The sequence below is a fragment of the Syngnathus leptorhynchus genome, chromosome 6 (assembly GCF_054491065.1).
Source record: "Syngnathus leptorhynchus isolate UIUO chromosome 6, UIUO_Slep, whole genome shotgun sequence".
Taxonomy (NCBI): Eukaryota; Metazoa; Chordata; class Actinopteri; order Syngnathiformes; family Syngnathidae; genus Syngnathus; species Syngnathus leptorhynchus.
In genome coordinates, this window is record NC_141200.1 from 2421030 (window position 1) to 2435812 (window position 14783).

The 14783-nt window shown below is 41.1% G+C and overlaps 2 protein-coding genes across 6 annotated transcripts in view; both read right to left on the reverse strand.

Annotated features, from left to right (window-relative positions):
* LOC147055249 (PDZ domain-containing RING finger protein 4) overlaps window positions 1-10895 on the reverse strand; it is a 64248-nt gene extending 53353 nt beyond the window's left edge. Inside the window, exon 1 of one of the 2 annotated variants that reach the window (XM_085915016.1) lies at window positions 10440-10895. In XM_085915016.1, coding sequence (XP_085771142.1) covers window positions 10440-10748 — 309 coding nt within the window. In that variant the 5' untranslated portion in view covers window positions 10749-10895. The remainder of the gene's footprint in view (window positions 1-10439) is intronic. The other variant, XM_085915015.1, reaches the window with a different exon arrangement.
* A 1379-nt stretch (window positions 10896-12274) lies between these two features.
* cntn1a (contactin 1a) overlaps window positions 12275-14783 on the reverse strand; it is a 30504-nt gene continuing 27995 nt past the window's right edge. For all 4 annotated transcript variants that reach the window (XM_085914675.1, XM_085914677.1, XM_085914674.1 and 1 more), the window contains 3 exons: window positions 14640-14752; window positions 14415-14574; window positions 12275-14356 (listed from right to left, as the gene is read on the reverse strand). In XM_085914675.1, the coding sequence (XP_085770801.1) occupies window positions 14280-14356; window positions 14415-14574; window positions 14640-14752 (350 nt within the window). In that variant the 3' untranslated portion in view covers window positions 12275-14279. The remainder of the gene's footprint in view (window positions 14357-14414; window positions 14575-14639; window positions 14753-14783) is intronic.

The window sequence follows — 14783 nt, forward strand, 5'->3', positions numbered from 1 at the left end:
GAACATGTTTGACGTAATGCTAATGGCTAGCAAGAAAATATCGCAAATCATTTATTCCCATGTGCACCGAAAATGCAATTGGCCACATTTGCCACAAAGTTTTATGGAAAACTGAAGTTTTTATAATATTAGGGGGGGGGGGGGGCTATCTACATTCTTGCTTCTGACTTCCTGGAGTTTTCTGTTTCGTAGCATTTCTGCAAACAACACATTGATCAAGCCAGCGCACCGTAATGACGGCGAGCTGTTCCAGCCCTCGGACGGCCCGTGATACCATCAACATTAATGCGGGGCAATTTAATCGACCCAAAGAGGATTAATTATGTTTATCTTTTAATCCGCAAAATGGAGCGGTGTGCATGCCTCTTAGTCAACGGCAGCAACACTCCGGGGCCTCCGCTTCTGTCAATAACAAGCAGGGTGAGCACTTTGTCAAACAGTGAACAGCAAAATGAGCTCCCGGTGTCACGGCTTTTTAACCGCTAGCACCTTTGCCCTCCCTTCGCGCTTGGAATGTGCAGTGAGCCACTACGGGAGAGCAAATTAGACTTGCAATTACCGCCGCTGTCATTAAGAAAAAAATAAAATAAAAAATAGCGAGGATATCCAATGAAATCCAAATTGGAACGTTAACCACAACCTTCACCAAAAGCATCCTTATTAGCGCCTCATGCTCTTTCCTGGCGTACGAGCCGGCAGCCAAAAGGCGGTCATTAAAAACATATCCATCTCAATTAGGCAGTGCATTAAGACGATCCCGCGCAAGGTATTTTGTATTCCTACATCTCTTTTCAGACGCACGACAAAAACCCGGCGAGGGAAGGTAATGAGCCCGGTGCTCCGCAGATGGTAAATAGCCTCGAACTGCCTCTGATAGCCTAATTAAAAAGGAGTCCAACATCACATCCGTATCGATTATTTTGCTTCCGTGTGGCGCCAGATGCAAGAAAACATCCATAGTTGCTGACTTGTTTCTTGTATGAGGGCAAGGGTCTTATTCTCGCTGCTTTGTTAGCGGGATCGCCTAGAAATGATGAACGAACTGCTAAACTTATTTTAACTTTTGCACCAAACAAATGCAGATTTCAGCTTCATCTACCAAATGGAACCGTTTGGCCTTTCAATTCAACAATCAAACAAGTCAGACATTGTAGAATGGCTTAGACATGGTGGAGTTCCATTCTAGTTTTATGCTAGTAACCTAGCTCCACTTCATGTGATTTTCTGCTAGCTTGACGTAGCGTATGACACCATGTTGGTAAGCGCAGTTTTTCAATGATTTACTTTAAGGTTCAAGATGGTCACGATAATTTGTTGCATAATAAACACAACAGGTTGAGCAAATTGACAATTATGGTATCTTTTCACCAAACTAAATCATACAGACGGACTGTTTCAAAATTAGCTATCAAAATTAGCCATTTTACAATGTTATGCAAATTTTGTGTCAATTTTTTTTTTAACAGTTAGGTGACTGTGAGCTTGTCATTTATATAAAAAAAAAAAAAAAAACATGAATGTACCAGTAGAGAGAGCCAACATACTTTTAAAAAAAAAAAAAAAAAAAAAAAAAAAAAGTCATCAACAAGCTAACGATTGCAAAAACATCCAAATTAAAACAGTTGATCATGATGCGTTTAACACTCCAACTTCCATGGCCAGTTTTCGGGGTTTCGCCACGTTGGCTTCAGGGCATTTCTCAGTAATGACAAGCCCTCCAACGTCTCCATCCCCATGGAAGGAAGGAGTCATCCGTCAGCTTACGACAGCGTGCAAAAGTGGCTGACGTGCCACCGCTGCGAGTGATGGATGGAGCCTATCGTTGCTCTTGCCACCCTCCTTTTATCTGCCCGGGCTGGGCCGTCCCTCTGGGCTTCGCCCATAATCAAGAAGACCACCCTCTAAACTTCAACGAGAGCATCTGTCCAAACCTCCAAAAATTGTTTGTGTAATATAGTGCCTGGCGTGCCTTTGTGAAAAAGATCCGGTTTCCATGCCAACGGAGTGGATCTTATTCCGTCTTTTCTTTGATAGATAAATATCTCTGTGATTGATTTGATTGTTTCGTTCACCTTGGCAGGAAAAGCACCGAGCTCGAAGTGTCATATCCAGATGAAATAGTGCATGGTCTCAATCTTCTTGAGGAGCAAGATGACCTTGGATGATTTCTGACTAGTCGCAAGCAGTATTTTGTCATTTCGACGAAACACACACAGAGAGCTGTTGATTAGCGCACTGCTCTGATTCACATTGCATAAAAATGACCTATTTTGCTACGACGCCGTTTAAGCTAGCTCTTTAGTAAATGTTTACCAACAACTCAGAACACATAATTATACAAAAGTATGGAATAAATTTGATGTAGTCATTTTTTGGCATGTATAAAATGTTTGCTTGGAATGTCGAAGTCATTTAAAAGACATATTAGCTTCCTGTTTTTGAATATTAGGCTAGCTACCCATGTCACTGTCCAAAGAGCTCGTCCGTGTCATTAATCCAAGACCGAGAAAAGTCAATTACCCAATTAGCCATCATGTTCATTAAGGTCTGAGTTTCCATCTCAGCTATTTTGAATCAGCTTACATTTCTAAATGTAAATAACAGCGTTGAAGTAGTTTACCTCGTGAAATATCATCTGATACACAAGCGAGCGCTCATCTCGGAAAACAGTCGGTCGAGCGTTGAACTAATGACTTTTCCTCAACAAAGCTCGCCCGAGTTCAGTCGCGGCTTACTGTAGCCTAATAAAACCTTAAGTGAGCAAAAATGTCTTTCATAAAGCGTGTCGGTTCAACAGCTTTATTATTCTGCTGCTGACCGATGTTCAAGCGGACACACTTTCATTGGCACTCAGTCAAAGTCTCTCATCACATGGCCAGTAAAACTTTACATGCTCCATGAAATTTTTTTTTTGTTTTTTAAATAAATTATGGATAAGTACATAGTTTGGTGAAACTATTTTAGTCTCTTTGCTGTTATGTTTTAATATAACTGAGCGACAAAATAATTAAAATTTCTTGCCAGCAGAATAAAATCTCTTGTTTCTTAAAGACGTTTAGCGAATATTGCCTACCTGGCTATCTCATCGGCCAAAAGGTTGCGGACCGATAGATCAGAAGCGTTATCAATAAATAATTACATTTAAATGTCTCATAATGAGTGGAGTTTGCTGACTGGGCCGACGTTTATGACCTCAGATGAAGCTGCACGCACAAAGCATCCATAATCCAGAATGTCATAAAAAACTGGCCCCTTAATGGCTCTCGGCGGTACGACTGCCATGAGAGCAGCGTCCTCCATTATACACTGACGACATCCCCAAATATACGTAAACATAGAGATTCGCTTTTAAACGCACACAAGGCTTACTTTTATAGTTTGTATCAAAATAAATGAATAATAAAAATAGATAATAAATAAAATAAATAAATAAAGCCTTCATTGTAAAGTTACTAGTTTCACGCTTGAGACGGATCATCTTTATCTGATTGGAATATATTGTATATAGGAAACGAAAAAAAAAAAATGCTATAAATATCATTTCAATTCAACCAAGTGTTTTTGTGTCTCATGCTTCCAGAACTTTGACATGAAGCCAAGTACAAAAACACATCCTGTTTAATCCGAATGTGTTTGACACAAAGGTGACGGGAAAACACTCCTCCAGGTACGCTGGCCTCTTATCTACACTGTTCCCTTCTTAATTATTCATTGAGGTGTGTGTGTGTGAGTCTGAGACGCTGACAACTGTGAGTATTTTTCTGAACTGATGTGTGCGATAAGACGTGCAGCAGGTGCAGAGACGCCGCTGCACAGCAGGAGTCCGCACCAGCGCCACCAAACCCGACAAGGGCAAACACACACACACACACACACACGTTAGGTGAGGCGTGTCACAAAACACAGGGGAGTCGCTTCACGCAGGCAAACGTCGGAGAGGAAAATGAAAAGGAGTGACAGAAGCTGAATGCGCCACGCTCGCTTCCAAACCATCAGGTGTAGTCTTCCTTCCTCCGTCGGGAGCTCCGCTTGACAGGCCGAGTACATTCTGTCACCTCTTGACATGATCCAAAAAATATGATGTTACCTTGACTCGAGTAGGAAACTGTGAAAACATTCCATTTGAATTCATAATAGAAGAACATCGTTGACCCCTCAAGATTAGTTTCACCGCGTGTGGTCTCGTAAGTGTGTCTAAAAGTTAGCTTTTAAAAACACGCAGCTTTGAAAACTTTTCAAAAGGTTATGGCTGACGGACAAGCTCCAATGGAGAAAACATAAAACTATAAACCCATAAAAGCCTCACTTCTCTCCACAACAGAGATAAAGCGGCAGGGGGTGGCTTTGGGGAGATATCCGGCAACACTCCAGAGGTTCGGTTTAACCTTTAGGAAACAAAGCAATGTCTGCAGAAGCGTGATTAGGGCAGGGAACATCATATTACCTGACATCTCCCTTCCTGTAATAACAGCCCCCCCCCCTAAATTTATGAACACTATAGAAACTCACGACAGTGTGATAAGGTCACATCTCCGAGCGTAAATCCAACCAGAATTTGGTTTGTGAGGTTGATAGAATCCATCATCTACATTTTATGTTGTTTTCCAAACAATTAGAAAACAAAAATACGGCATTTCTCACACTTTTTAGAGTTGGCGAGAAAGGTTAACTCGTTTGTTATTGTGACAGATCTGGAGATTTTTTGAGAGTCTTATTTAAGGCACTGGCATCTTTTAAACGGAGTACCACAGGTGTCTACTCGAGGTCCTTTATACTTTGTAGTTTAATAAGAAGACGCCAAAATAAAATCGTAACGGAGCAATTTAAGATGACCTCAATGATTATAATTCAGATTATTTTTTTTTTCAACTGAGTGCCACTTTCGTTGACAGGGAGTGGGATGAAAAGATATGTTGAATAATAACATGGCTTTCAGAGACTTAACACAGAGTAATGAAAAGGGACGCGCAGATCAGTAGACAAAACTAATTCTGCCACGGCTCGTTGGCTTCCGAGATGCGCAGCAGTGTTCCCCACAGACACAGATTATTTCTAATGCTTTCTCATCTGCTGATGAAACCATCCTCTTTCCAAGCACAGCCGATCCCAATTGAGCTTGTTGAGCACACATGCTATCGGTACTTGCGGAGAAGGTCGATATCGGCTACTGATACTTAAATGTGACCAGTAGTTGGCGCTATAGTATGTTGGCTCCAGAGGTTTTTGTTTACAATTTTTAGTCATTGTGCTCAATGAAATGAATGAAATACTCTCGGTATCGGTACTTGGTATCGGTGAGTAAGACGAATAAGAGGATAACATTCTAACTTTGCGAGCAAACAAAATCTATTCCGTCTTTGTTACTTTCAATTTTATTGTCATGTTTATTTGAGAAACGGGGGCACAGCCTTCTTTCGCTCTCAAAGTATTTGAGTCCAACAGACTCATTTTTCCTCCTTTGCTTCAAAATGGCATCGACGCTATCCAAAATTATTCTCACTCTCAACATGAATATATGAAAGATAGTCATGGATTCGTCCAGACAGCGGGCATCCGTCAGCGGCGAGACTCTGCTGACACGTAAATGCGGCGCGTTTGTCTCGGATCACGTCGAGGACTGTCGGCTTTCGCCTAAGGCACGTCAATCAGTAGGCTAGCCAGAATGGGATCCTCACAAAACCTCCCCCATCAGACGTCATCTGAAGAACCCAGCGGACCCGGAGGAGAGCATCCCGGAGACGAGTGCTCTACACAGAGTAAACAGACTCGTAAAAATCCACATAGAAGAGCCAATTATGCCAGGAACCTGACATCTTGTCGTAAAATCTACAGCAGGTCGTAACTATCGGACAGAGCGTGAAATACAATCAGTTGTTATCGCCGCCCATTTGTGGCGATTAAAAGCCACCCCGGAGACCCGTGGTGCCGGGGTAAGGAGGGTATCGCGAATGGCTGGCCTCATCATGTGGCACAGCTCCGGGAGGCCACCGGAGGGATTGGCCAGCGCCAGGAGAGCCAGCCGCCGCGCAAACGGCTGATTTATCACCGACCGTCCGCAGCTAATGCACCGGGCTCTCCAGGTTGGCCCACATTAATAGAAACCTGCTTTATTATCACCCATACTGGCACCCAAGACTGAGCAGCTTTGTATTATTCATAAGACCCCCCCCCCCACATTTCCTCATCCAAACATGAGAGACATTATGCAGAGTGCAAATGCGGGTCTGATTCATGGCCTTTTTGGTGTATACAAACATGCACATTGATAAGATGGAGAGATCTTTGAGATAGCTTTAAAATGCAGAGGGAAAGAAGAAAATATGAAAGGGGGGGGGGGCAGATACACACGGGGTATAAAAATACGATGAGCGTGAAACCAAAATGATGAATCACGCTGGAAAAGGTAGCTATGTCAAGACAAAGAGAATGGCAAATCTTTTTCTTCACGTGTTTGCCACCCGCAAATCAACAAAAAAATAAATAAATCATATTTAGGATTCCTCGAATTGTTGTCATCAGTAAGCTGTGAGCGTCTCCGTCAGGCGCTATTGATTCCGCCGTGCAGCAGCACTCAGCAGCTATTTGTAGTGATGAGGAAAGACAATGGCAGCCAAATCATCGCCGGCATTCATTAAGAGGGCAAAGAGGAGGAAAGCAACGAGCGAGAGTCTATTGAAAGTTAATCAACAGCTGCTGCAGACTAATGGGAGGAAAGCAAATTTGTCTCGGGTTTCTCCCACGGGCTCGATAGGGCCGACGGAAAAGCTTTTTCAACAAGTAGAAATCATTGTTTGCCCATCTAGAGTCCAAACATTTGTTGATCCAACCCGTCCGCTAGCGTGGTTATGTTGGACACCAGGGATGAGAATTGGCTCGATGAGATTACGTAAAGCAAATGAAGTGTGACTGATTTCATTTCGACAAAACGGGAAAGCAGAAGGGGGCGATTATTTTACAGCCTTAATCGACTTTGATGGCAAAAAAGATCGAATATACGTGGGAGAAAATTTTATAATGGAAATGTAGCTAACCACACAAGCTAACAGTTGGCCTCACATCTTAAAATCTGTTTTTTTGTGTTTGCCAACATTGTGGATGACCCGCACACTGCCTCTTACTGGTCGGTTTTGGTACTACAACACAGTAACTGCACATGAGATTATTATTTTTTATTTTCTCGTTTTAAAAATTGGTAAAGAATGTGTATGCCACATTATGTAGCATGATACAATAAAACAGTGGGAAGATTTAACTTTCCTAAATATGAAATTAAAGTGTTTTCTTTTGAAAGCCCCCCCCAAAGGTTATTAAACACTACAAGTCGATGCTGACCAGTACAGTTTGCACTTAACAAGACCCAAAGGAAGCATCTATAATTATAAAATTGGCTGGTGAAGGAGAAAGGGAGAAGAAAAGAAGAGCAAAACAAATAAAAGGGGAATGATTAAGCTTGGCATTTTACTGTTCACGATATGAGAAATTTTCATTGGAGCTTTATTAACTTGCTTGTTTTGTGATCCTTGCCTGCTCCCTTATTACTTGATGTATATGTTTATGTGCAGCATTGTCATCAAGGGTGTCATCAAAGGGTGAGTAGTTTTTCTTACAGTTTCAATCTTGAGCAGTTTTATTATTTGCTGTATAATGTATATCAGGACATTTTATACTTGTTTGACGGTTATATAACGCTTTTCCTCATTATGGTCAAACCCTGCAAAATTTTATTTATTTCTATTTATTCATTTATTACTTTATTTATTTATTACTTTATTTATTTATTTATTTATACAGCCTTACATCCACCTTGCAACCTGTTCCTTAAAGAGGCAGTGTTATCCACAGTGTGGTTTTTCTGCCCTCTGCTGGCCAAATGGCATCATTACACTTTCTACATTCTGGCCAGATCGCAGTGGGCGTGAGAGACGAGTACTATCCACCAAATTCAAGTGCGCCTGCATCCCACACTACACTTTTGCCACTTAATATTCTACTCAAATTTAATTTTAGAGGAAAAACTTCATGGTTGAAAGCCGGATTTAATCTAGCGCCGAGGCCAGATACTTTGAGCTGTTGAGATGAGTTGTATCGGGAGGTGGTAGCCGGTGCCAGGAGTGAGTATTAAAAATGTCAACGCGCCATAAAAGAACCTGGTAAGTGCATCAAGCTTGCAAAGCAAACAAGACCAACAAGCTGAACTTTGCCTGACAGATGATGAATTGCTCCACTCACTTTGCACTTCCTGCATCTGAGAGTTGAAATTTCCCTGTTGGGCATTTAAAGAAAAATAGCCAACAAAACAACTCATATTTCAATTTTTTTTTAATTGCCATTGTGTCAAAGGTAATACATATAATTATGCTTATAATTATCTTTGGAAAGCCTAAAATAGCATGCTCGTACAATGATAAAACAAAAGTGGAAAAAATGTGTTTACGCCCTTCTATAAAATACAACAAGCCCACATTAAATCTGATATTGAATTTATATGTAAAATCTGGATCAGGTTTGGATGGAAATCAGCCATTAACAATAAGTCCTTTTAAGAAACAGTGACCAAATCACCCAAAAGACCTCCCGCTACAACCACGGAGGTCTTGGAACTTTTCATTTTTCACACCTCCTGCCTAGAACAACAAATCAGCGTGGCCTAACGGAGCCCACGCCAAGGCTAACATACCGTACAAAAACCTACATGGAAGCATTTGAGTGTAAAAACCTCAGCCTGTTATAATCCTAATGTCAGCATAATGCGTTATTAGCTCCACGCGTGGGCCAAACCAACGTCTGTGAAAACGGGGGGGCAGCGTGAGGTTAAACGTGCCATTAAAGAGGCGTGGCTCATCCGAGTTCAATCCGTCCAGAAATAATATGGTAGCACACGCGTTCATGTTGGCGTGAAGGATTTGACGTGTGCATATGTCAGTTGAATTGGAAATACTGAGGCCGGGGGCGGTCCCCTCTCACGCTTGAGGGATAAACAGCTGAGATGTAAATTCCCAGTCGAGTGACAAACGGAGCAGAACTGACACCGAGGCATTTCCAGGGAACTCAAAAAGTGGGACAACAAATCGACAGCTGATTGTTGGTAGCAACCGAACACCAACAAAGAACTGTCGCACGCTACGCAAAAAATGTCTTTTAGGTGGGTTTGTCCATTTTTGCTGCACTCAAAAAACAGCCTTGTCTTCGGAGGCCACATAAAATGAAGTAGCGGGCCATATTTGGCCCCCGGGGCCTTGGGTTTGACACCATGCTATAGAAGCTTATTTGATATGGCTGACAATATGGTTTGGGTTGGTAGTTTTTAAGACTCATTCACAAGTGGTACGAGAACACGATACTAATTTTTGCAAACACAAAAAGTAACTATCCAGACACTGATACATGATCTGCTGAGGAAAAAGAAAAACATCCCCTCAACTCATTTCACATACATTTGGATGGATGCCACTAGTTTAGTTAGAACATTTTCAAAGTCAATATTCAGACTGAGCTAAGTCAGCAGTCCAAAAAATTATACGGAAAGTCTCGTGCATCAAAGAGGCTGAAAGATTTGAAAAGGCTAAAAATACCCCAAATAAACAATTGTGATCATTTCGTACAATTATGAGCTATGAAGTTGTGTCATCACACCCTGGGTGTAAAATATGATTAGGATTTTTTTTTTTTTTTTTAAAGTGAGTCATGTGACTCAGCAGACATTACATCATCAAAGTAAATTGCTCTGGTAGACCAAAGCCAACTCCGCTTTATTTATTGAGCACTTTAAAAACAACGATGGCTGCTAAGCTGCTCCCATTTAATTCCCCTCTTGTATTTTTTTGTATTTTTTTTTTCCAAGTTTTCTGCCAGAATGGAGTATGTGACTCAAACCAACTCTGGTTGCAGACTACTCAATTTGTCGTCTGGGGGACGAGGTCGACGAGTCGCCTATCCGCTTACACTGTGCGGAATGAAATTAACCTTTCATCTTAATTGACTTAAATTGTGTTTTATTTCTGTACAGTTTTTGGTAAGTGATGGCGACCTATTAAATGAGAATGCCATTTGCATTCACTCTAAATGATGGACTTGATCAGTGACTAGTTGATGAAAAAAAAAAAATGCACATAGAAAATTGTAAGTCAAGTACTCTCCTCATTATAAAAAAAAAACACATTGATTAAATTTTTCCTTTTTTTTTTTACAGGACAGCATCACTAAATTTGATCAAACATCAGCATTGATTTTTAATAAATGTATCAGTAGTCAAATGTTACCTTCTTTATTTCTTCATCAGCAAAATTTGAAATGCTTTATTTTCATCTGCATGCTAATATATAAATGGTGATTAAAATATCACATTCAAAGTGGATGCAATGGACGAATCGCTTTTTATGACATAATCCCTCTTGGCCGACATTTGTGAAATAAATATGGAAAAAGTCATGCGAACTTACCTGGTAATAGTCAAAAAGTTGCAATGCAATGCTGTCCATATGCGCCAAACACTGACGGAGCCTCCAGAGTTGATCCCCGGGCGGCTCAACACCTTCCAGCCCCAAAAGTCGAGCTCTCTGCGCCCAAGCGGATCTCCTCTCCTCCAGGGCGCCAGTCAGCGCGAGGAGCTGCTCCAGGCAATCCGCTCCCTCCCCCGGTTGGGGCTGCCCGCTTCCCCGCTGACAAGTCGCTGGTTCTCCTTTGGTCTGCGGTTCCATCCTCTCATCCGGATTTTGTTTGCAAAATGTCGAGCATTCGGCGCACATCATTTGAGTTTGTCAGTGTGCTTCCGCTCGGGACAAAGTTTGGACACACTGAAAGCGTTCGCAGAAGTCCGGGCGTGTGGAGAGATGTGTGACGTCATTGCACAGACTCACCTTTTAACCACCCACTGTTCCTTTGAACTCTGACCCCACCTTTTTAACATTTTTTTTTTTACTACATTTAGAGATTTGTACGTGATTGGATGATCCTGAACACATCCGCACATCCCATTTGAAAGAGGGTGTGCATACTTATGCAATCACATCATCTTAGTTGGTTTTACTTTGCACCTTAGAGAATTAATTTTTTTCAGTTGAGTGTCACAGGTCAAGGGTGATGTTAATAGTGGAAAAAGTTTTGAAATGATTTATCTTGTTTTTATTTTTTTTATTCCCCACTCACAAAAAAGTGACATTTGAATGAGGTGTAACTACTACGAATCGAGTAATAGTTTTTATTTTTAAATTATATTCATGTATCATTTTAATTATATTGAACCTATAATAAAACATTTTTTTAAATAATTACAAAAATCATTGAGAAATAGTTTTGTTTTGTCAAATTGATGTTTACAAAATATTTTCTTTCTATTTATTAATAGCCACTTTCTTTATTCATCTTAATGTTCCATTTTATCTGTTTGAATTTGAAGTAGGAGGCTAAGTGCCATCATAAATCTTCTTTTCATCTGCTGGACACCTGAGAGGACACTAAAGTCCAGCAGATGTTTTGGTTTAAGATGGCGCCGACATTTTGACAGATTGATGAAATGCATCTTAAATCCGTTGAATCTGTTTGGTGTATAAACATCATGGTCCGCGCTTAAACCGAGCAAAGAAAAAGTTGGTCATTTAAGCCTCAATCATAAATGATGCACTCATTTCTATTTTTTTTATTGCTATGACAAAATCTGCTATAGATTCAAAAGCCGTAAAGATAAACTGTGACGAGGAAAAAGAAAACATGGAAAGATTTTTTCCTTCTTTCTTTCTGACCAACTCAACAAGAAATCAAATTCAGCTGCTCCATCATCTGCCGACGAAGATGGACACAAACAATAGTTTAACTACACTTTTATTGTTTCTTGCCCAGCCAAAGAACAATTCCAGTTTGATCCCTCATGTGCACCACCTAAGTTTTAGATGCTCTTTCTAGAAAAGAAAAAAAAAAGTCCCCAAAACTTCATGACGATTGACAGCACGGACGAGGTTTCGCTGGGACACTCTCAGTTGCCGTAAAGGGACGCCACGCCACGCAGGATGGAATGTATCTTCTCATGCACGTTACAATGTAAGCGCCACAGCTTTGTACGTGAGAAAAAAAAAAAAATCTGTTGCTAACTTTCAAGGCAATCATGCATTTGGCAACCCTTTTTGCGTTCATCTTTTGCATGGAAGGGGGGGGGGGGGCAAACTGGGAGAAGCACTTTGCGGTGGATGGTCACAACAAGGAAAGCACGTACGGCCACCATCACATCCGAACGCAGCATTGAGGGAAGTTAAAGTTGTACAAATTAAAGTTGGAAATCATGACACTTGTTTTTTTTTTAATATATATAACAATAACACAATGGTAGTAGGAGGAGCTAGGCATGTTGTCCTGTTATGGGAATTCAAATGCTGACTCTTGCGGGCAAAGCAAAAGCTGTTTCCACTTAGCAGTACAAAAAAATCAGTTCAGCTCACTTTTTTTTTTTTAAATAAGAATCCTAAAATAAATAAGATTCTGAATAAGTGGATTTCCAGGCTTTCCCAATATGATTTATGAATCAGCACAGTCAACAGTCAACTCAGTCTCACACTTTGACGTCAGTGTTTGGTCAACACGTATCAAAACGAGATTTATGATTGATATTTGTCACAATTGGAGAAGAATAAAAATAAAAAGTGATTTTGGATTTTTTTTTTTGTATCACGATACAGTCAAAATTTCCATTTAGCATAACGGATTTGACAGAGATGGGTCGGATTCTAACCATCCTAAACGTTCCCTGGCGAACTGAACTGTACTGGACTGCTTGGTGGAAACTTTGCACGTAAACAAACATACCTCCAACCTTTTGCTGGGTTTCTTATGATACAGCCAAAGCAAAAAAACAAACAAAAACTTTTGAGCCAACAAACAAGAAGATAATATCAGCAAATGCTTCAATGTCCAGAAATCCTTCAATTCAGTTTACTTCTAAACACACAACAAGAATAAATGACAAACGATACAAGATATTGTCTCGGTCGACGCTGCCTAAGTTGCTGCTAAAAAAAAGTGACAACGCAGCCTGCAAAGCGAGTGGATGTCATCCAAAACAAAACCGTCCGAACGCCGAGTGTCATAAATTCAGGTCGCTGGGAGTGACACGCCAGGACAGAAGATGACTTTTCACGTCGCCTCCTTTTCACTTTCCAATCCAAGCATCTGCTTTTGTGCTTTTTTCACTTGGTCGTGTTACAGCAAACAGTTTGTTTGGCAGCGTCAGCAGCGTGTTGAGGGCCGAGTACTCGCTTCATAAATTTCGGCGGTATGTATCGTGTTAACTGAATCCTTGCTGACTTTTCAAAGATCGGCACGTTTTCTGCAACCCTAAGTACACTTGAAAGACAAACGTAGATGTTCAATACACCTACAGAAAGTACATTTAAAAAATAAAATAAAAAAAACCTTACTTTTGTCCGTTCGCATAGGAAGAGAAAATATTTTTTCCCAAATTGTTACTGTAAACGTTGGCAGCATAAAATTCATCAAAATACCGTATTTCCTCAAATAGTAGCCTTAAATCGAATAGAAATTATTCCTCAATTGGTCGTCCGCGTGATTAAATGAAAACGGCCCCCCAAATAAATGCCTTCCAATAAATATATTTATATATATTTATGTCATCTAATAAATAAAATAACATTTCAATGATTAAGTCCCATTATTTGAATATGATTAAAAATATATACATTAAAGCCGTCCTCCGAGTAAATGCCTAATAGAAGCCTGGTGGTGGCGACTACATGAGAAAATACGGTCCTGTCTCGGCGACGTCGGCCATCTTGACTTTTTTTTGCTTTGACTGTATCCCACTTAGCTGAGGCTCTTCTTTACTTTTAGTCAGAAAACAAATAACCAAACGAAAACTGAAGTGCAGGTCGAGAAAGACGTACGATATATTGATACTCGTAAACACGTGCGCTTATCCTTCACAGATTGAGCTCAGATTTTTTCCTCGTGTAAAAAAAACAAACAAAAAAAAACAAAATGTGATTTTGAAAGACATGTCTGTGAAAGATAAGCGCAGATATTTACATAAGGCATATTTGAAAAAAGTTGACAAAGCTCCTTTCATACTCCTCCAAAGAAGCTTCTTGTGGATAAATAAGGGCTGCCCACTTCTAAGCGTTTCCGTCCATTCCCACAAGAATCTTCCGGAAAGAGGGAAGAGTTGAAATGAGCGGAACCGGACGATTGTGGAAAGAGTCCCGAAAAGTCTTTTCTAGGTGGTCAACCGTGATAAAGTGTCCTTCACGTGGGAGGTGAAGACAAAGATGTCGCTACATTCAGAGGTTCAGGCAGAGAACGGCTAGCAGGAGCAGGCCGAGCGTGCCGAGAGGTCGGGCGGGCGTGACGCTTCCTCCTGAGAGACACGCTTTTACAAGTCAGTTCATAAAATGCGGTGTAACTCAAATAATTACCCGTGATGAAGATTTGCGCCACGGCTCCGTCGCCGCCCTCGGAATACGCTCGGACCTCCACCACGTAGGTCTCGTTATCGTGGAGGGGGAGTTCAATGTGCCGCCGGTGGGTCATGTACAGCGTGCCCGTGGAATGGCCCTGTTGAGGTCGGTAGAGAACCTGCGGGTCGAGCGCACGGGTCGGTAATCGTGATTTTTACCGAATTGAGGTATTTGCGTACTGACTTTGTAACCGTCGACCGGTGCCTCGCTCGCCAGAGTCTCCACGTGTTCCCAGGCGACGTTGACCGACTTGCCCTTGAGCTTTTTACTGATGATGCGAGGGGCTTGACCCGGAGCTGATTGAAAAAAAAAAAACAAAAAAAAAAA